Source organism: Molothrus ater, chromosome 27, assembly GCF_012460135.2.
Source record: "Molothrus ater isolate BHLD 08-10-18 breed brown headed cowbird chromosome 27, BPBGC_Mater_1.1, whole genome shotgun sequence".
NCBI lineage: Eukaryota > Metazoa > Chordata > Aves > Passeriformes > Icteridae > Molothrus > Molothrus ater.
This window is the reverse complement of record NC_050504.2, coordinates 5,488,942-5,508,634: the sequence shown is the minus strand read 5'-3', so window position 1 is coordinate 5,508,634 and position 19,693 is coordinate 5,488,942. Positions and strand designations below refer to the sequence as shown.

At 69.7% G+C, this 19,693-nt stretch overlaps 2 protein-coding genes across 4 annotated transcripts; one reads left to right on the top strand and one right to left on the bottom strand.

The window, feature by feature from the left end:
* Positions 1-990: 990 nt before the first annotated feature.
* On the top strand, positions 991-10,454 carry TBX21 (T-box transcription factor 21). Its single transcript, XM_036398678.2, has 6 exons — positions 991-1,415; positions 7,939-8,093; positions 8,184-8,305; positions 8,383-8,541; positions 9,589-9,650; positions 9,731-10,454. The coding sequence occupies exons 1-6, from the start codon at positions 991-993 to the stop codon at positions 10,374-10,376; spliced, it is 1,569 nt and encodes a 522-aa protein (XP_036254571.2). The 3' UTR covers positions 10,377-10,454.
* Positions 10,455-10,825: 371 nt separating this feature from the next.
* OSBPL7 (oxysterol binding protein like 7) lies at positions 10,826-19,408 on the bottom strand. Of its 3 annotated transcripts, XM_054517442.1 has the most exons (23): positions 19,364-19,408; positions 17,990-18,182; positions 17,724-17,840; positions 17,541-17,594; positions 17,306-17,419; positions 17,126-17,224; positions 16,918-17,038; positions 16,738-16,841; positions 16,562-16,660; positions 16,352-16,481; positions 16,134-16,258; positions 15,938-16,018; positions 15,727-15,858; positions 14,833-14,923; positions 14,346-14,635; positions 13,562-13,699; positions 13,424-13,487; positions 13,237-13,315; positions 12,991-13,135; positions 12,214-12,355; positions 12,009-12,135; positions 11,809-11,931; positions 10,826-11,296 (listed from the first exon to the last, which is right to left on the bottom strand). In XM_054517442.1, the coding sequence occupies exons 2-23, from the start codon at positions 18,080-18,082 to the stop codon at positions 11,188-11,190; spliced, it is 2,577 nt and encodes an 858-aa protein (XP_054373417.1). In that variant the 5' UTR covers positions 18,083-18,182; positions 19,364-19,408; the 3' UTR covers positions 10,826-11,187. The 3 variants fall into 3 exon arrangements, with proteins under 3 accessions (XP_054373417.1, XP_036255029.2, XP_036255030.2); XM_036399136.2 differs by lacking the exon at positions 19,364-19,408 and having other exon boundaries at positions 17,990-18,292; XM_036399137.2 differs by lacking the exon at positions 19,364-19,408 and having other exon boundaries at positions 16,568-16,660; positions 17,990-18,292.
* Between the last annotated feature and the right edge of the window lie 285 nt (positions 19,409-19,693).

The window sequence follows — 19,693 nt, the reverse complement described above, 5'->3', positions numbered from 1 at the left end:
CGTGCCCACCCCAGCTCCAGCGGGGTCCCGCAGCTGCCAGGAGCGGGGACAGTGGCAGTGCCACCGTCCCTGGGTGCGCTCTGGGGGTGGCACCGCGCCGCTGGCAATGGAAAATATTGACGGGACCGGGCTGGGCTCCTGCCAAGGGCCGCGGCCACGGCGGGGACAGCGCCTGGGGGGGCTCCGGGGGACACCGGGACTTCCCCGGGCACCGCGGGGTCAAGGACAGGGGCCGGGATGGCCTGGCCTGGGCTGGGCACGGGACCGGGCACGGGACAGGGCACAGGGGGTGGGCACGGCCGGGCCGGGCTGAGCCTCCCGGGGATCTCAGGCCACCCCAAAACAGAGAAGGGGAGGGGGACCAGGAGCCCTCAGCGCCACCCCCCCAGCGCGTGCAGTGTCACCAGAGCAGGGGAGGACCCGAATTGTCCCTTCCCTGTGTCCCCCCTGAGCCCCGAACAGCGACAGGAGCGTGGCCCCCGTGGCCCCCCTGTCCCCGCGCTGTCCCTGCCGCCATCCCTGTCCCCGTCCCGCGCTCCCGCGTCCCCTGCCCGCGTCCCCCGTCCCGTGCCCGGCTCCCCGCGTGTCGCGGTCCCCGCGCTGTCCCCGGCCCGCCCCCGGCCCGCCCCGCTCGGGGCTGGGGAGGGGCTGCAGGCGGAGCTCGGCAGCGGAGCCGCTTCTTTGGATAAGAGGCGCGGGGCCGGGCAGGTGGAGCGCGTGAGGCACCGGCACCGGCACCGGCAGCGGGCGCGGAGCCCCCGCGGCACTTTCGGGGTTTTTCCGGCTGCTTTTGGGGATTTTTGCCGGGTTGGTTTTTTTGCCCCCGCTCCCTCTTGGCCGTCCCGGAGCCGCCGCCGCCGCTCGGCCCCCCCGGTAGCACCGGGCATGGAGGGGGCGGCGGGAGCGCGGCCGGGCGGGCAGCGCTGAGCGGCGCCGCGTCCCGGGGACCCCCATGAGCGGCTGAGCGGGGCCGGCGCCCCCCGCCCGTCCATGGGCGCGCTGGAGCCGGGCACCGGAGCCCCCCGGCCCGCCGCCCCCATGCTCAGCGCCGCCGCCGGCTTCGCCAAGGAGCCGCCGGGCCCGCGGGACGCCGCCGCCGCCGCTTTCTTCGGTGATGGAGGGGCACCGGAACCGGGAGCCCCCCCGCTCCCTTACGGCGCTCCCGGCGGCTTCGGCGGCCGCTTCCTGGGGCCGTGCCCGCCGTACCGGGCGCCGCCGCCCCCCGCCCCGCCGCTGGAAGGTTACGCGGGCGCCGAGGGCGGGTTCGGCGGCGGGGGGGGCCCGCTGTGCCCCCCGCTCTGTGCCCTGCCCGGGTACCGGGCGGCCGGGAAGGTGCAGGTGATGCTCAACAATTTCCCGCTCTGGGCCAAGTTCCACAAGCACCAGACCGAGATGATCATCACCAAGCAGGGCAGGTGAGCACCGGGGGCACCGGGGACCATCGGGGACCACCGGAGAGCCGGGGGCACCGGGAGGGCCTGGAGGGGACTGGGCTGGGCTGGACAGGGACGGAGCGGGACGGGGGCCGGCGGGGACCGGGCTGTGCGGGCACAGGGAAGGGTCTCGAGACGTGTGAGGCGACGGAAGGGACGAGGTGGGGATACCGAGGGGAACCTGAGAGCCCCGGGGGAACGGGGGCACCGCCGCAGAGATGGGCAGCGCCACCGGCGCCGGGCAGGGCGGGGGTCCCGTGCGGGCACCGGGGGTGCGGGGATGGGGACACAGCAGTGACGGGGTGGGACAGACCCGGTGAGGGGCTGGGGGGGTCCTGCCTCGCCTCCCCAAGGGCTGGAAGGGCGGGAGGTGTTTGTGGAGCTGGGGGTGTAAGAAGGGACCCCCGTCCCCTCGCGGGTTTTAAGAAAAGCCTGGGAGGGGGAGGCAAAGCATCCCGGCCGTCCCCTGGTGCTGTTTCCTCGGGGGTTGAGGCTTGTGGGAAGCAGAAAAGGGTCTGGGGGTGTCCCCAGCTGTGTCAGGGAGGGTCAGGGGGTCAGGAGGGTGGCAGCGGTGGCGGCGCTGCCAGGGGCCCGCAGGCGGCTCTGATCCGGCCCCAGCCCACGGGCCGGATCCGGAGCTCGGCCCTGCAACAAGTGGAGAGGAGCTGCTGCCACCCCAGGGCGCCGTGGGCGGGTGGGTGGCACCCTGTCCCCTCCCTGTCCCCTCCCTGTCCCCTCTCTGGGCTGGAAACCCCCCCGAGCTCTGTGACCAGGGCAGGGGCAGCGTTTTGGGCACGTCCCGGCTGCCAAAATGGCCCTTGGTGACGCCACCGCCGGGCACTCGCTGTCCCCGCCGTGCTGGGCTGGAGAGGATCGGGGGATTTTGGGGGCTCTGCCCGAACCCCAGTTTGGGGGGTCTGGGCGCCCTACAGGCCCTGTGGGGCCGTGGAGTGGCCACGACGTGGAGCAAGGGGACTCCAAAATGTCAACCCCGTCCTTGAGCCCCACACTGGGGTGATGAGGATGAGGAGAACCCACCCTGGGCTGCACTTTGGGGTCCCCCTGGCAATGGGATCACGGCAGGGATCCCACACAGCCCTGCCGCCCCCAGATCACCCCGAGGGGCCCCAAAACCCCGAGCCAAGAGCTGCGCCCCCGCTCTGTGCCCTCAGCAGCTGGCACGGACCCCCCAGGCCCTGCTGCCCCCCCTGCCCAGGGGTGCCTCGGTGCCCCCTCGGCCGCAGACAGATGGTGTCACTTCGATGCTGAGCCCGACCTGCTGGATGCGGTGGAAGTCTAAACACGTTAGGGCCGCTTGGTTTGGCACGGCCGAGCCCGGGGATGCTCCGAGCCCGGCACGGAGGGGGGGACGCGTCCCCAGGGGGTGGCAGGGGGGGCGGCCACCCCAATTTGTTGTTTGTCGCCCGCCACCCCTCAGGCCCCGCAGGAATGTGCTGAAATTCCGCCTTCCCCCCCCTTTTGTGCTCTCTTTCCCAGCTGGGCGCTGGGGACGTGCCCTCCCCGCCGTGTCAGGGCCGGAGCTGAGGGTCTGGAGACTGAGGCGGCCCCGCAGATTCCTCCCCCCTGCCCCGCTGCGCCTCTGCGTTCCTCTCCCAGCCCGAAACCGCCAATTTTGGGGTTTTTTTCCCCATCTCCATCCCCTGGCACGCCGGGGCTGCGGGCTGGGGGGGTTCGCCCGCTGCAGGGGGGGCTCACGCAAGCCCAGCCCATGGAGAGCGTCAAACCCCGAGCCACAGAACATCCGTTTCCCCCGACCCTGAGCTGCTTTTGCAGCGTGCAGGGCCGGGCTGCAGCGCTGCAGAGACAGGAAAGAAAAGGAAAGAAACCCCAGCGGGGCTCGAGGGAGCCGTGAGCCCCAAAGGGGACCCCAAACCCCGGGCTGGGGGGCTCTGGGGCAGGGAGGGCGCGCGGTCCCGTCCCGCCCGCTCCTCAGCACCGATGGGTGCAGGACCCGGCGGGATTGAGCCTGGGGGGACACGGGGGCGCTGGGCGGAGCTGGCCAGGCCTGCGATTGACCCTGCTGGCACCGCTCCTGCTGTCCCGTGCCAGCCCGAGCCGTGCCAGCCTGAGTGTTCCAGCCTGAGCCGTGCCAGCCTGTCCTGGGCCACCCCAGCCCAACCATCCCCGTGCAGACCAACCCCGGCCGGCTTCACACGACTGTCCCCGTCCCTGTCCCTGTCCCTGTCCCTGTCCCTGTCCCCGTCCCTGTCCCTGTCCCTGTCCCTGCCCCTGTCCCCGTCCCTGTCCCTGTCCCCGCTGTGTCCCCCGTGGCTCCTGGGCCCGGCAGGGCAGGATTCCTGCAGAAACCCCCAGGATTCACCAGCACCCCGGCAGTGCTGGGCACGGGGAATTCCTGCCGGGGCTGGCTCTGCCCTTTGGGGTCTTTTGGGGCACTGCCTTTTGGGACAGGGCCCGTCTTTGCATTTTGAGGGGACTCGGGGGCTGGCCCTGTGCTTCGGGGTGACACAGGGGTTGGCTTTGCCTTTCGAGGGGACACAGAAGGGCTGTCCCTGTCACTGGGGACACGAGGGGCTGTCTCTGCACTTGGAGGTGGCTCAGAGCCGCCTTTGGGGGTGCAGGGGCTCTCTCTGCGTTTGGGGACACCAGGGACGGCTTTGCCTTCAGACAGGACACTGGGGTGGCTTTGGGGACACAAAGCGGCTTTGATCTGAGGGGTGGCCGTGCCTGAGGAGGGACCCCAGAGGTGGCAGCGCATTCTGGGGACCCTGGGGATGGCTCTCTGGGCCGGTCGGGCTGGGGACACGCAGGGCCCGGCCGGCAGCTCGGCGGGGTTGGTGCAGACATGTTGTGACTTGTCACCGTGTCCCGCTGCGCTGTGACATTTGACTGTGCCCTGTCACCCACACGGGCGGTGCAGCTGTGCTGTGCAGATGTGCAGTGCCACGCAGCCCTGCCCTGTCACCGGCTGCCACCGGGACTCGTCCAGCTGTGCCACCGCGCTGTGGCACCACGGCGTGCATTGCCGTGTCACCGTGCCATGTCCCCCTGCCATGTCCCCATGCCATGTGTTGGTGTGTCACCATGTCCAGCAGCTCTTCCATGTCACCATGCCATACATTGATGTGTCACCGTGCCATGTCCCCGTGCCATGTCCAGCAGCCACGCCATGTGACTGTGCCATGCTCTATCATCACACCATGGCACCGTGCCGTGCATTGCCGTGCCACCACCCCATGTCACGCTGCCCTGTGCCCTGTGCCATGCAGCGGGGGCTGGCCCATGTCCCATGTCCCATGTCCCGTGTCCTGTTCCCATGTCCTGTTCCTGTGTCTCATGTCCCATGTCCCTTGTTCCACGTCCCGTGTGCCACATCCCATGTCCTGTTCCCATGTCCCTTGTCCTGTGTCCTGTGTCCTGTTCCCGTGTCCCGTGTCCCATGTCCCACGCGGCCCCGGTGGCTCCTGTGGTCCCTGCGCTGCCTCCGGGTGAGGAGGAGGATGAGGAGGAGGATGAGGATGAGGATGAGGATGAGGATGAGGATGAGGAGGAGGATGAAGATGAGGACGAGGACGAGGATGAGGATGAGGAGGAGGAGGCTCAGGAAGCCGCAGCCCCCCCGAGCCTGCCGGGGGCTGGGGAGGTTCTGCCGGGGGTTTGGAGCCCCCGGCCCTCCTTTGCTCCACCTGGCTGCCCTCCGTGTGTCCCCAGCCCCGCAGTGTCCCCAGTTGTCCCCTCGGTGTCCCCTCGGTGTCCCCTCGGTGTCCCCAGCCCCGCAGTGTCCCCAGCTGTCCCCTCGGTGTCCCCTCGGTGTCCCGGTGCCGCCCCGAACCGAGCGGTTCACACCGGGACAAGCCCCGAGCGCCTGAACAAAACCGTCCGAGGGTGAAACCAGCGGTGCCCACCCGCCTTTTGGGGAGGGGGCACCTCCCAAACCGCAGCGCCCGGGCCCGGGGGAGCCGAGTGCTGCCCGGGCCGGGCTCGGGCTCCGGGGGTTTAAAAATAAAGGCGAGGCGAGCGCGGTTTCGGCTCCTGCCCCCGCCCTGCCGTGCCCGTGCGGTTTCCCCGCAGCGTGTGAGCGCCGGGGCTCGGCTGGCAGCGCGGGGGAACGCGCTGGGGAGAGAAAGGCAAAAAAAAAAAACCAAAAAAAGCTTTTTTTTTTTTTTTTTTTTTTTTTTTTCCTCTGTGCTCCTTGCAGAGCTGGGGCCGGTGCAGCAGCGCGCTGGGAGCTCGGCCCGGCCGGGGCCCAGCCTCGGCTCGCAGCTCCCGGGTGGTTTTGAATGCGGTCGCGATTTTCGATCAGCGGCTGGAACCCCCCGTGCTCGCTGATGTGAGCAGATGCGAGCCCGCGGGGACGGCCCCTGTGGGGACACAGAGGGGACAGCGGGGTCTGAGCGCGCTCGGGGGCGCCTGGGGGACCTGGGCACGGCCGGGATGCTCGGGGACAGCGCCGGTCCCCAGCACGAGCAGCTCCTCACCCCGGCTGCTGCTGGCTCCGCTTCTTTCTCTTTTTACTTCTCTTTTTATCTTTATCTTTTTCTTTATCTTCATCTTTATCTTCTTCTTTATCGCTTTCTTTATCGTCTTTTTATTCTTATTCTTACTATTTTCATGCTCTTGTTTTTAGTCTTTATCTTCTCCTTCGTTCTCTTCTCCTCCTGATTCTTCATTTTTTCCTCTTATTTTTTTCATAGTTTTTCATTTTTCTCTTCCTTTTTCTACTTCTTTTTCTATTTTATCTTCCTCCCCCGCCCCTTCTTTTTCTTAATCTTAATTTTCTTCTATTTTCTTTTTCTGTAATTTTTTTTCTTCTCATTTTTTTCTTTCTCTTTCTATTTTTTTTTTCTTTTTCTTCTCTTTCTTTTTCTATTCCTCACTCTCTCGCAAGGGCAATTTTGAGTCAGCCTCCACCCGCTGACTTTTCTTTCCACTGCTCTTCCCCCGGCCCCGCTTCCTGCAGGGGGGGGCCCGGACCCCCCTTTTCCCCCCGAGTCCCCCCTCCCCTCAGGAACTGGGGGTGAAGGTTCCCCGGGTGGGGAATTGAGGGGTGGTGGCGCTGGTGGCGTTCTGGCGGGGGTGACATTAATGGGGTGACCGGACAGCAGCGGGGGGGACACACCGGTGTCCAGCTCCGGCCATCGGGGCTCCAGGAGTTGCCAAAATTCCATGGCCGGGAGCCACGGGGGGGCCTGAACTGGTGCCCACGGCCGCGGCTGGAGGCCCCGACACCAACCTGAGCTGGCTACTGGGAATATTGGGGATACTGGGGATACTGGGGACACTGGGGATACTGGGGATACTGGGGACACTGGGGCTGCTGGGGACATTGGGAATACTGGGGATACTGGGGCTGCTGGGGATACTGGGGATACTGGGGACACTGGGGATACTGGGGATACTGGGGATACTGGGGACATTGGGGACACTGTGGACACTGGGGATACTGGGGATACTGGGGACATTGGGGACACTGGGGACACTGAGGATACTGGGGATACTGGGGATACTGGGGCTACTGGGAATACTGGGGATACTGGGGATACTGGGGATACTGGGGATACTGGGGATACTGGGGATACTGGGGATATGGGGACACTGGGGATACTGGGGATACTGGGGGTACTGGGGACACTGGGAATACTGGGGATACTGGGGATATGGGGATATGGGGATACTGGGGATACTGGGGACATTGGGGATACTGGGGATACTGGGGATACTGGGGATACTGGGGATATGGGGATATGGGGATACTGGGGATACTGGGGACATTGGGGATACTGGGGACACTGGGGATACTGGGGGTACTGGGGATACTGGGGATACTGGGGACACTGGGGATACTGGGGATATGGGGATACTGGGGACACTGGGAATACTGGGGATACTGGGGACATTGGGGACACTGGGGATACTGGGGACACTGGGGTTATTGGGGACATTGGGGTACTGGGGATATGGGGACACTGAGGATATGGGGACACTGGGGATACTGGGGACACTGGGGATACTGGGGATACTGGGGACACTGGGGATATGGGGGCACTGGGGATATGGGGGCACTGGGGACACTGGGGATACTGGGATGAGTCCCCACGAGGGGCAGAGCAGCGGGCAGAGCAGCGGGCAGAGCTCTCCCAGGGCAGCGCTGTGGTTTGAGGGGACGCCCGGGAGGCAGCGGGTGCAGCCCCGGGGGGGTGGCAGCTGCCACCCCGTGGTCCCCCCCGGTGCCACCGTGTCCCCTTCCTGCCCTTGGCGCGGGCTGGCGCCCGGCCCGAAATAGCAGCGGTGTTGGTTTCCGATCCGGAAGGTGCTTGGGGAGGGGGAGGAAGGTGCCGGGGGGGGCTCGGCCCCGAGAGCAGCCCCCAGCTGCCGGGGTCACTCAGCTGCTCGCGGGCACCCGCCGGCCGCGGCAGCGGGGGGGGCAGCGCCTGCCTCAGTTTCCCCATCACCCCCGCCCCAAACTGCCCCGTGCGCACGGGCCGGGCGGGGGCTGACGGTGTCTGTGCCTCTGTCCCCTGCCCAGGCGAATGTTCCCCTTCCTCAGCTTCAGCCTGTCGGGGCTGAACCCCGCGGCGCACTACAGCGTCTGCGTGGACGTGGTGCTGGTGGACCAGCACCACTGGCGCTACCAGGGCGGCAAGTGGGTGCAGTGCGGGAAGGCCGAGGGCAGCATGCCAGGTACGGGCCCTTCATCCCCCCTCCTCCTCCTCCTCACCGTCCTGCCGCTGCCGGGGCGGGGGTGACGCCGTGGCCGCTGTCCCCGCCCAGGGAACCGCCTGTACCTGCACCCCGACTCGCCCAACACGGGCGCGCACTGGATGCGGCAGGAGGTTTCCTTCGGGAAGCTGAAGCTCACCAACAACAAGGGAGCCTCCAACAACGTCGGACAGGTGAGGGGAGGGTCCCGCCGCCCTGGCAGCTCGCTGTGACCCCCCCTGACCGCTGGCCGTCCCGTTTGACCCCGCAGATGATCGTGCTGCAGTCGCTGCACAAGTACCAGCCGCGGCTGCACGTCACGGAGGTGAAGGAGGGCGAGGGGGAGGACGGGTACCCCTCCCCGCACACCCACACCTTCGCCTTCCCCGAGACCCAGTTCATCGCCGTCACCGCCTACCAGAACGCCGACGTGAGTGCGAGCCCCCCGCCAGTCCCCCCCAGCATGGAACCCCCCCAAAAACCCCCCAAGAGCACAAAAATCCCAGCAACTCCCGCAGCGGCCTCCCAGAAACCAGCTGGGATATCCCAGCGCCACCACAGCCACCCAAAACCGCCCCCAGGGCAGCCCCGTTAATCCCCCCAGCAGCATCCAGGGGGTGCTGGGCTTCAGGGAAACCCCCCGGCCTCGGCCCAGGCCACCCCCGTCTGCCAGCACCCGGGGCTGCAGCGTCCCTGCGACCCCAGGTACATCCCCTTGGCATCCCAGGATCGTCCCCCGTATCCCCTCAGCCTCCCAGGATCTCCCCCTGAATCCCCCCAGCATCCCAGGATCGTCCCCTGCATCCCCTCGGCATCCCAGGATCTCCCCCTGCATCCCCCCAGCATCCCAGGATCGTCCCCTGCATCCCCTTGGCATCCCAGGATCGTCCCCTGCATCCCCTTGGCATCCCAGGATCGTTCCCCGTATTCCCTCAGCCTCCCAGGATCGTCCCCTGCATCCCCTCGGCATCCCAGGATCTCCCCCTGCATCCCCCCAGCATCCCAGGATCTCCCCCTGCATCCCCTCGGCATCCCAGGATCGTCCCCTGCATCCCCCCAGCATCCCAGAGGCCTCCGTATCCCCTCAGACTCCCAGAGCCTCCCTGTGGATCCTCTGACCCCCTGACACTTTCAGCCACCCCCTGGTCCCTTCAGCACCCACCATCCCTCCCAGAACCATCTCACGCATTCCCACATCATCCCAGGACCTCCCCCTGTGTCCCCCCAGCATCCCAGGGGCTCCCAGTGCCCTCAGATCCCCTCAGGTTTCCAGAGCCTCCCCTGGATCCCTTCAGCCTCCCCCAGGGTTCCCCATTACCCCCCAGGACCATCTCTCACATCCCAGTTCCCCCCTCCCAAACCCCTTCAGCGTCCCCCAGCCCCCCAGCACCGCCTGCCCAGGCGAAGGGCGGGATTCTGCTGGGATGGGGGGGAAGGAACGAGCTGCCAGCAGCGCCCCCAACCCACATTCCCCCAGATCACGCAGCTGAAGATCGACCACAACCCCTTCGCCAAAGGATTCCGGGACAACTTTGACTCGTGAGTGTCACCCCCGCTCCCCTCCCGGCCCCATCGGGCGGGAGCAGCCCCCCAAAACCCGCACCGTGTGCCCCCCCCAGGATGTACCCGGGCCCGGAGAGCGACCGCCTGACCCCGTCCCCGCCGGAGGCTCCGGGCTGCCAGCAGCTGCTGCCGGCGCCGCGCTTCCAGCCCTTCCTGCCCGAGCAGTTCCCGCTGCCCCCGGGCCGCTTCTTCGGGGGGGAGCGGGGGGCGGCAGCGCTGCCCCTGCCCCCCAAGGACGCCCCGTCCTGGTTCTTCCCCCCGCAGCAGCCGCCGGGCCCCGGCGCGCTGGACTACGGCGGCTACGAGGGGGGCTACGGGGGGGGCAAAGCGCTGCCCTACGGGGTGAAGCCGCTGGCGCTGCCGCCCGGGCCGCACCCGCCCCTGCCCTTCTACCCCGCCGAGGGCCCGGGGGGCTTCGCGGGCGGCTGGAGCCCCGCGCAGTTCGGCCCCAAGGGCGGCGCCGCGGCCCTGGGCTGGTACCGGGAGCCCCGCGAGGAGAAGGGCAAGGAGCTGGAGGGCTGGGGCAGCGAGGCCGCCGCCGCCGGGGACCCCTCGGACTCGGGGCTGTACGAGTGCAAGCGGCGCCGCGTGTCCCCCCCGTACCCCTCGAGCACCGAGAGCTCCTCCCCGCCCCGCAACGGCGACAGCTACGACAAGGAGCCGCTCGCCGACGGCGGCTACTACGGCTACTACGGCAACTGAGGCACAGCGGGGCTCAGAGCCTCCCCGGACACCCCAAACCTGCGTCCCGTGTGCCCCCCAGCCCCACATCCCGGGGCTCAGCCTGACAATCAGCCCCCGGTGCCACCCCGGAGCGGCGGCGGGGGCCAGCGGGGAGGGCAGGGCGGGGAGGGCCGTGGGGAGGGGGTTGTTTTTGGTGTGGGTGGTTTTTAAGGGAGGGGGGGTAATGCTGAAGTATTTATTGAGCCCCCCCGCGCCCGGTGTGGGGCGGGGGGCAGCAGCATATCGCAATAAAGGGGGCACTGTGGGACACGGCTCTGGGCAGTTCTGTGCGTGTGGGGAGGGAAACTGAGGCACGGCAGGGGCGTGGGAGGGGCTTGAGCGTCCCCAGCTCAATTTGAGAGGGGGTTCTGAGCCCCCCGGGGCTGGCGATGAGGGGAGGGAGAGAAGGAATCTCTCTGCACACCCCAGCTCTTCACAGCCTTTATTAGAGCAGCCCCTGTGCACAATTTGGGGGGGGGGGCAGTGGGGTCCTCCCGCCCGCGGGCACCCTGCGACCCCCGAACCCCCCCTTATCATCCTGTGCCCCCAGGGCAGGGGGGCACTGCCAGCCCCTGCCCCAAAGTGCCTCAGGTGTCCCCAAGGCTCTGCCCCGGGGCGGGGGGGAGGCATTGCCAGTGCCCCCCTCCCACGTTTCTATCACAGTTTTACTGAAACAGCGGCAAAATGGCTCGGAAAGGGAGGGGAGGGGGGCTCTGCACCCCCAGTGCTGGGGGGACCAGCCCCGCTGCTGTGAGGGGCTGGGGGGCTCAGCACGCCCGGGTTTGGGGCGCTACCAGAGCACGGCGCTGTCCAGGTGCGAGAAGCCGGGGTCCAGGCGCAGCTTCCAGTAGGTGTTGTTGGTGACCCAGGACTCCTTGCCACTGGCATCTGTCACACGCCTGGCGCGGGGCGGGGGGCACGGTTGGCACTCCCAGGGGGCTTTTCCCATTCCCTGAGAGCCCCACGCTCCTCTGAACCATGAGGCCTCCGGAGGGTCTCACAATTCCCTTAAATCCCCCACACCTCCCTGAACCATGGGGTGCCCTCAGGACGCCCATGGCGGGGGGGTTTCCCCATTTCCTGAGAGCCCACATCCTCTTGAGCCTTGGGGTGCCCTCAGGACGCCCATGGTGGGGGGGTTTCCCCATTTCCTGAGAGCCCCACATCCTCTTGAGCCTTGGGGTGCCCTCAGGACTCTTATGGGGGGGCTTTCCTCATTCCCTTAAAGTCCCCCCACCCCTGTGAGCTATGGGGTTCTTTCAAGACTCCTGGGAAGGGTCTCCCCATCCCATAAGATCCCCACATCCCCCGAGAGCCCCACATCCCCTGAGCCAAGAGCTGCCCTCAGGACCCCCAGCAGGTCTCCCCTCCCCCTGATGCGGGGGTCCCAGCCCCGGCAGCCCCCCCAGACCTGAAGAAGCGGGCCTGGTGGGTGATGTTGTTCTCCTCCATGACGCGGCGCCGGTCGCGCTGCAGCTGCTCGATCTGGCGCTTCTGCGCCTCGGCCGCCGGCACGTTCCCCTCCTCCAGGTACCTGTGGGGACACGGGACAGGGCTGTGACCCCGGGCCGGCCCCAGCCCGCCCAGCCCGGCCCCCGGGGCGCTGCTGACCGCTGGTCCGGCCGCAGGCGCGTGTCCGTGGAGGGCAGCACCCGGCGCAGCTCCGGCGTCAGCTCGTTCAGCTCCAGCGCGAACTGCGTGAAGCCGTAGCTCCTCTCGTGGTCGCGGGGCATGGGGTCTGCGTGGGGGGCGCGGGGGCGGTCAGAGAGCCCCCGGAGCGGGGGAACCCCCCCGGGCGTCCCCCCCAGGTCCTTACTGGCTTTCCAGACGCACTGGCCCGGGGCGGGCCCGCGGCGCAGCCCCTCGTGCCACTTGCCCGCCAGGCGCTCCACGGCCGTCCCGGCGCGGCTCAGCACGGCGCCCTGCACCTCGTTGGCCCCCGCGCCCCAGTACCGGGCCTGCGGCCACCGGGGCTCAGCCAGCGGGGCCTCAGCGGGGCGGGGCCGGGAGCGGGGGGCGGGGTCATTGGGGAGGGGCGGGGCCGCTGGGAAGGGGTGGGGCTATGGGGAGAGGGCGTGGCTAGGAGCAGGTGGGGCAATTGGGAAAAGGGTGGGGCCATGAGGAGGAATCTTCTGGAAAGAGTGGGGTAATCTGAAAGGGGCGTGGCCACTGGGAAAGGGTGGGGCCACAAGGAGAGGGTGTGGCTATTGGAAAAGGGAGGGGCAATGAGGCTTTGGGTGGAGGCTTCTAGAAAGGGCAGAGCCAATGGGAAAGGGTGGGGCTATGATGGGTGGGGTCATTTGGAAAGGGCGGGGCTACTGGGAAAAGGGTGGGGCCAGGAGAGTAATTGGCAGAGGGTGGGGCACTGGGGGGTGGGGTCACTGGGGAAGGGGTGGGGCTATCAGGAAGGGGTGGAGCCATAAGTGAGGGGTGGGGCCAGACAAGGGGCGGGGCAACAACACAGTGTTTAATTGCCAAGTCTGTAAAGGGGCGGGGCCACACCTGAGGGGGCGGGGCCGGGCCATGATAATGCAGAGGGGCGGGGTCAGGGCAGCGTGTGGGCGGAGCCCGGGCAGGAAGGGGCGGGGCACACCTTGCAGAAGGTGAGCTTGCAGTGGTAGGAGGCGTCGCGGGTGTTGCGGATCAGCACCTCGCCGTAGTGCTCGATCCAGCGGGGCCCGCTCAGCACGTTGTGGATGCACGTGGTCACCTTGTTCCACTCGTAGTGGTCGCCGGTCCTGCGGGCAGCGCCCTCGTGGGTGGGCACGGGGGGCAGGGGGCACGGGGGGCAGGGGGCACGGGGATGTGGGGGCGCCCATCTGTGGGGCTGGGGTCTCACCTGGGCAGCTGGACATTGACGGTGCCCATGGGGACGATCTCCAGGGATTTGCCCCAGAATTTGTTCTTCCACCTCATGTCTGGAGGAGGAGGAGGAGGAGGAGGAGGAGGAAGAGGAGGTGAGACCCCCCCAATCCCCCCGCCCTGGGGGGACCCTCCCAGTGCCCAACACCCTCCCGGGCTCTCACCTTGCCAGAAGACAAAGTTGTCGGACTCGGCGTGGCAGGCGGAGATGGGAGGGTGGTGGGAGACCTGTGGGGACAAGGAGGGACGTGCCAGCGCCCCGCCCAGCCCGGGGAGCCCCCCAGGACCCTCCCCGTGCCCACCTGCTCGCTGATGAAGCGGAAGCCGCGGTCGGGCCGCACGCACTCGTAGGTCTCGCCCAGCACGGGGTTGAAGGGTTTGCTGCCCGCCCGGTAGTAGGTGGAGGCGTAGGCGGACACGGCAAAGGCGGCCACGTACACCTGTCACCATGTCACCATGTCACCGTGTCACCGTGTCACCGTGCCACCGTATCACCATGGCACCGTGTCACCGTGTCACCATGGCACCATGTCACCGTGCCACCATGTCACCGTGTCACCGTGTCACCGTATCACCGTGTCACCGTGTCACCATGTCACCATGCCACCATGTCACCGTGCCACCATGTCACCGTGTCACCGTGTCACCGTATCACCATGGCACCGTGCCACCGTGTCATCGTGTCACCCCGTCACCGTGTCACCGTGTCACCGTTTCACCGTGTCACCATGCCACCATGTCACCGTGCCACCATGTCACCATGGCCATCGCGACGCTGTCACCACACCCGGCACGGGCACACACCCGCCCTCCCCCGTTCTCACAAGTCCCAGGAGACCCGTGTGTCCTCAAGCACCTCTGAGCCCACTGAATCCTCAAATTCTCCCCTGTTCCCCGTGACTTTGGGGTCCCCTGTGTCCCCAAAATCCTCAAAGTCTCCCTGTTCCCACATAACCCCTGGTGTCCCAGCTCCCCCCGGTGTCCCGACTCCCCCCGGTGTCCCCTTTGCCCCCCGGTGTCCCCTCTGCCCCCGGTGTCCCGGCTCCCCAGTGTCCCCTCTGCCCCCGGTGTCCCCGTTGCCCTCACCAGGCGCTGCCGGGGGTCGCGGGCGCGGCTGGCCCTGTCCAGCAGCTCGCTGTACTCCAGCTCCTCGCAGAGCCGCTGCAGGGTGTTCAGCGGCTCGTTCAGCTGCACGGGCAGCGCCACGCGGGACAGGTCCTTGCCCACGCTGCTCCGCAGGAGCCCCCACAGGCTCACGTCCCCCGAGGGCGCGGGGGGCGCGGGCAGGCGGCTCCTCCGCCGCGGGTCCGGCCCCGGCAGCTCCAGCGGCGGCTCCAGCGGCGGCGGCTCCGCCGGCAGCCCGGGGCGCTCCGCTCCTGCCGGGCAGCGGCCGGTGGCACGGAGCGCCCCAGTCCCCGGAGCTGTCCCTTCCCCCGTTCCCCCGTCCCGTGCTCCCCCGTTCCCGTGTCGGGAGGCAGAGCTGCCGCCGCCTCGGTTCCCCCTTCCCGCACCTCCGCCGGTGCCGCTCCCCCCCCGGTGCCCTCCCCGGTGCCCTCCCCGGCGCTCCCCGCACCTGTCGGGGGACGGCCCGGCCCCCCCGGCTCGGTGGGCTCCTCGCAGACGCTGGTGGTGACCTCGCTGATGCACGACTCGTCCTCCGAGGGCTGAGGAGGCGCAGGGACCGTCGGCGGCTTCGGGGGTCCCGGGGGGATGTGGGGGGGACCCCACGGAGGGGGCGGGGGGGGGCGCTACCGGGAAGGGCCCCCCGGAAAGGGTGGGAGGAGCCCCGGGATCCTGGGATGGGGGTGTCGGGATGGGGGGGTGGGGGAGCAGCGGCGGGGGCAGCACCCGCCCCCCCCCGGGGCTCAGAGACTGCGGAGACCCCGAGAGCGGGGAGAGAGGGGGGAACCGGGGGCTGGGGGGAACACGGGGAGCGGGGGGGAACCGGGGCCTGGGGGGGACACGGGGAGCGGGGGGATCCGGGGGCTGGGGGGAACACGGGGAGCGGGGGGGATCCGGGGGCTGGGGGGAACACGGGGAGCGGGGGGGAACCGGGGGCTGGGGGGGACACGGGGAGCGGGGGGATCCGGGGGCGTGTGGGGACACCGGGAGCGGGGGGGATCCAGGGGCTGGGGGGAACACGGGGAGCGGGGGGGAACCGGGGGCTGGGGGGGACACGGGGAGCGGGGGGATCCAGGGGCTGGGGGGGACACGGGGAGCGGGGGGGATCCGGGGGGCTGGGGGGAACACGGGGAGCGGGGGGGACACCGGGGGCTGGGGGGGACACGGGGAGCGGGGGGGATCCGGGGGCTGGGCGGGACAGCGGGAGCGGCTCTCGGGCCGCCTGATGAGGTGGGACGGGGGAGAGAGAGGGGACCGATGAACCCAGAGCAGAGAGGGGTGGCGGGGGGTCTGCAGAGCCGCCCATAGCAGAGCCCCCCATAGCAGAGCCCCCCAAGCCCCTCACCTCGTTCTCAGACGAGCTGGCGGAGAGGAAAACCTCGCAGGCATCGAAGAACTCGGTGTGGGAGTCGGCCAGCGAGACGATGCTGCGGTTGGAGAGCTGCTGCTCCCGGCCCTTGGCGGGCAGCGCGTCCGGCTGCGGGCACAGCCACCGGCTCAGCCCCGCGCCGGGGGCGCCACAGCACCCCCAGACCTCCCCTTCCCACCGCCCTGACCTCATCCGGGTGCAGCGAGGCAAAGGAGTCCAGGGTGGTGTCGGAGGAGACGGACAGGGAGTGGAAGCGGCGCAGGGCGGGCTGTGGGAAGGGCGAGGCTGAGCCGAGCCCCCCGGCCGGTCCCCTGCAGCCAGGACAGGGCTGGCAGGGCCAGGGGACCCCCGGAGCAGCCCCCGAGGCCCCCGTGCCCCCTCACCCCGGCGGTGCCGGCGCTGCCGGGCCGTGGGGCCGGGCCCTGCCGGTCCAGCGCCCGCCGCATCTCCTCCAGCCGGGCCCTCTCGGCCACCAGCGCCGCCACCACGCTGCTCAGCGAGCCGTGCACTGCCGGGGCACACGGGGGGGTCAGGCTGAGCCCCAGCAGCCCAAAACCCGCCCCGGGACCCCCGCCCAGGCTCGGCCCCCGGCCCATCGCACCTTTCTGGGCCAGCACCCAGAAGCTGCGCTGCAGCTGGCTGTACTCCGGGGGCACGCTGAAGGGCAGCTGGCTCTGCGACGGCTCCAGGTAGCGCGACAGGTTGGGGACAGAGCCGTGCAGGCGGCCCACCTGGGGGGACACGGGGCTCAGGGGGCTCGCCCGGGGGGCTCCGTGCCCAGGCAGAGCTCGGGGTGGGGGCTCCAGCTCACCCTCACCCTGCCGATGGTGTCGTCCTTGGCGAAGCTCTGCGTGCACCAGATCTTGGTGCTCCTCCGGCCCTTCTTGGGCCTCTCCGTGGCAGCTGAGGGCTGTGAGGGACAGGAGGGGGCTGCAGCCGGGAAAGGGGGGCCCGGGACCCCCTCCCTCCCCCGGCTGTCCCTCTCACCTGGCCGCCGGAGATGAGCGGGGCCGAGGGGATGCGGTGCAGCGCCTCCAGGTGCTGGAGCATTCCCGTCAGCTCCTGCAGCTTGGCCTGGCACTCCGACAGCTCTGCCAGGGGCACGGGGGTCAGGGAGCGGCCACGGGGACCCTGCCCGGCCCCACACCCCCCTCGGGCCCCGCTCACCGGCCGAGCAGCGCTCCAGCCCCTCGCTGTCCTTCAGCCAGGCGCTCACCTTGTCCCGGGAGCTGGCCAGCGTGGACAGGGCAGGGGCGCTGCCCGAGGGCAGCATCCGCGTCCACTGGCCCTGCAGCGGGGCACAGAGGGCATTGATCGTGCCAGGGGCCGCCTGCCCAGGCCCTGCCTGGCGCTGTCACCCCCAGCTGTCACCCACCTGCGTGCTGGCCCCCGGGGGACACGGCCCCGGCCGCTCGCCGTGGTGGTGGGAGCACAGGCTGCTGACCCAGCTGGAGAACACCTCCGGGGACTTGATCTGGGGACAGGGCCGGGTTGGAGGGACACCACCCGATGTCCCCAAGCCCGTCCCAGCCCAGCTCCGGCCTCCCAGTGGCACCTTGAGGTGGTAAATGTTGTCCTCCGTGTCCAGGTCAACCCTCTGAGCCTTCTTGTTGACGGACATGACGGACTGACGGACATCGATGGCACCGTGCAGCTTGCCCTTGAGGACCTGGGGGAGCGCAGGGACGCCTGTCAGGGGACAGAGCCCCCTCCTCAGGGGGACCACGGGGGTGTCCCCAGCCCTGAGCCCCCGGGGAGGCTGCGTGGCCACAGCCTGGGCACACACTCACGTCCTGGCGCGTGGTGGAATATTTCAGGATCCCGTTTTCCAGCACGAAGTACCGCTGGGGATGGAGGGGAAAGGTTTGTTCTGGGAGGGGGTGCAGGCAGCAGCCCCTAGAGCCAGCCCCCCCTGCCCAAATCCTGCAGGCCCAGCCCGGATCAGGGCTCCTGGTGCCAGCTCTGCCCCTTACCTTGTGCCAGCCCTTCAGGGGCCATTTCCTCTTCTTGAGCAGGTACCCCTCGTGCCGCTGCGGCTGCTGCCCGGGGCTGCCCCGGGGCTCCTCCACCACCTCCCAGCTCTCCGAGCCCTGCGGGGACAGGGGTCAGCGCGGGGGTCCCTGAGCACCACAGGCTGCTGCCCACCTCGTCCCCAGGCAGGGACATTCGGTACCCACAGCCCCCAAAGCCTCCCTGTGCTCATTCCGAGCCCCCCAAATCCCGATGCAAACCCTCGGACCTGCTGCACGCTGCTGTGCTTGGAGGACACGGTGCTGTTGGAGCGGGACAGGGCCCTTTTCGGGGAGCACGGGTCCTTCTCGTGGCTGCCCATGGCCGGAGAGCGGAGGGGCCGGGGGGCACCGGGCCGGGCCCCCGCTCCCGTCGGGGCTGCGGGGCCGGGGCTCCGAGCTCGGCCGTCAGGGCGGGAGCCGCTGCGGGGAGGGCACGGCCGGTCAGGGAGCTCGGGGACGGCCCCTGCAGCCGCGCCGGGAGCGGGGAGGGCGGGGATGGCCCCGTCCCCAGCCCGCGGGGGGCTCTGCATGGCAGCGCCGCCGGCACCCGGAGACTTCTGCGTGAGCCGGAGCCTTTGACCCCGGCAGCGTTATCGCGGCTGTGCCACCCAGTCCGGGTCCAGAGTCCGGCCCCGCCGCCCCACGGGCCGGCGAGCACGGGGCGAGCCTGGCACAGCCCGGGGTGACACCGGGGCCAGCCTAGCACAGCCCGGGGTGACACCGGTACAAGGACCAGCCAGCCTGGCACAGCCCGGGGCCAGCCTGGCACAGCCCGGGGTGACACCGGGGCACGGACCGACCAGCGCGGGGCGAGCCTGGCACAGCCCGGGGGTGACACCGGTACAAGGACCAGCCAGCCTGGCACAGCCCGGGGCCAGCCTGGCACAGCCCGGGGTGACACCGGGGCACGGACCGACCAGCACGGGGCCAGCCTGGCACAGCCCGGGGCCAGCCTGGCACAGCCCGGGGTGACACCGGGGCCAGCCTGGCACAGCCCGGGGGTGACACCGGTGCAAGGACCGGCACCGACCCCGGCTCCATCCGAGCCCTGCAAATCCCGGCGTGGCCCCGCGCCCTCCCGGCACGGCGTTTGTTCCCCTTCGCCATTCCAGAGGGGGAAACTGAGGCACGGGAAGCGTCTCCTGGCCTTGCCACCCCCCCCCGGCGCTGTCCCTAACGGGGCATCCATGAGTCCCGGCCGCTGCTGTAGGATGGATCCCGGGATAACCCCGGGACAGCGGCCAAGCCCGGGCACCGGTGAGCACCGTGCCGGTAACGGCGGCACCGTCACCGCCGTACCGATACGGTAACCACGGCACCGGCAGACAGCCACGCTGCCCCAGATAACCCGGCACCGGTATCGGCGGCTCCGAGGGGAGGCACCGGGGGTCTCCCGGCTCTCTGCCGCAGGTGCTGCCCGGGATCGGCACCGACCCCTCGCACCGGAGCGGGGCTGCGCCGGTACCCCCGGGGCTCTCCATCCCCCGGCGGGGCAAAGCCCGTCCCGGCGTCCCCGCGCCGGTGTCACCGCCCGGGGCAGCGGGGCCCGGGGGTCGCGGGGCCGGCCGGACCCTCCCCCCGTGCCGGTGGCCGGTGCTCACCTGGGCGGGCGGCGGGCGGGCGGCGGGGGCCGAGCGCATCCTGCCCGGCGGCGGCGGCGGCAGGAAGCGGAACACGGAGGGCGGTCCGGAGCCGCTCGGCTCTGCCCCCTGCTCCGTGGAGGACCGGAGCCGCCAGCGCCGGCGGCCGCCGGGACACCGGGAGCGCCCGCACGGAACCGGGGCAGCTCCGGAGCCCAGCCGAGAGCAGCCCCGGGGAAACGGGCGGGGAGAGGCAGCACCGGCGGGGGTCCCGGGGTTGGTCATCCCACGGGGGTCCCGGGGTTGGTCATCGTACGGGGGTCCCGGGGTTGGTCATCGTACGGGGGTCCC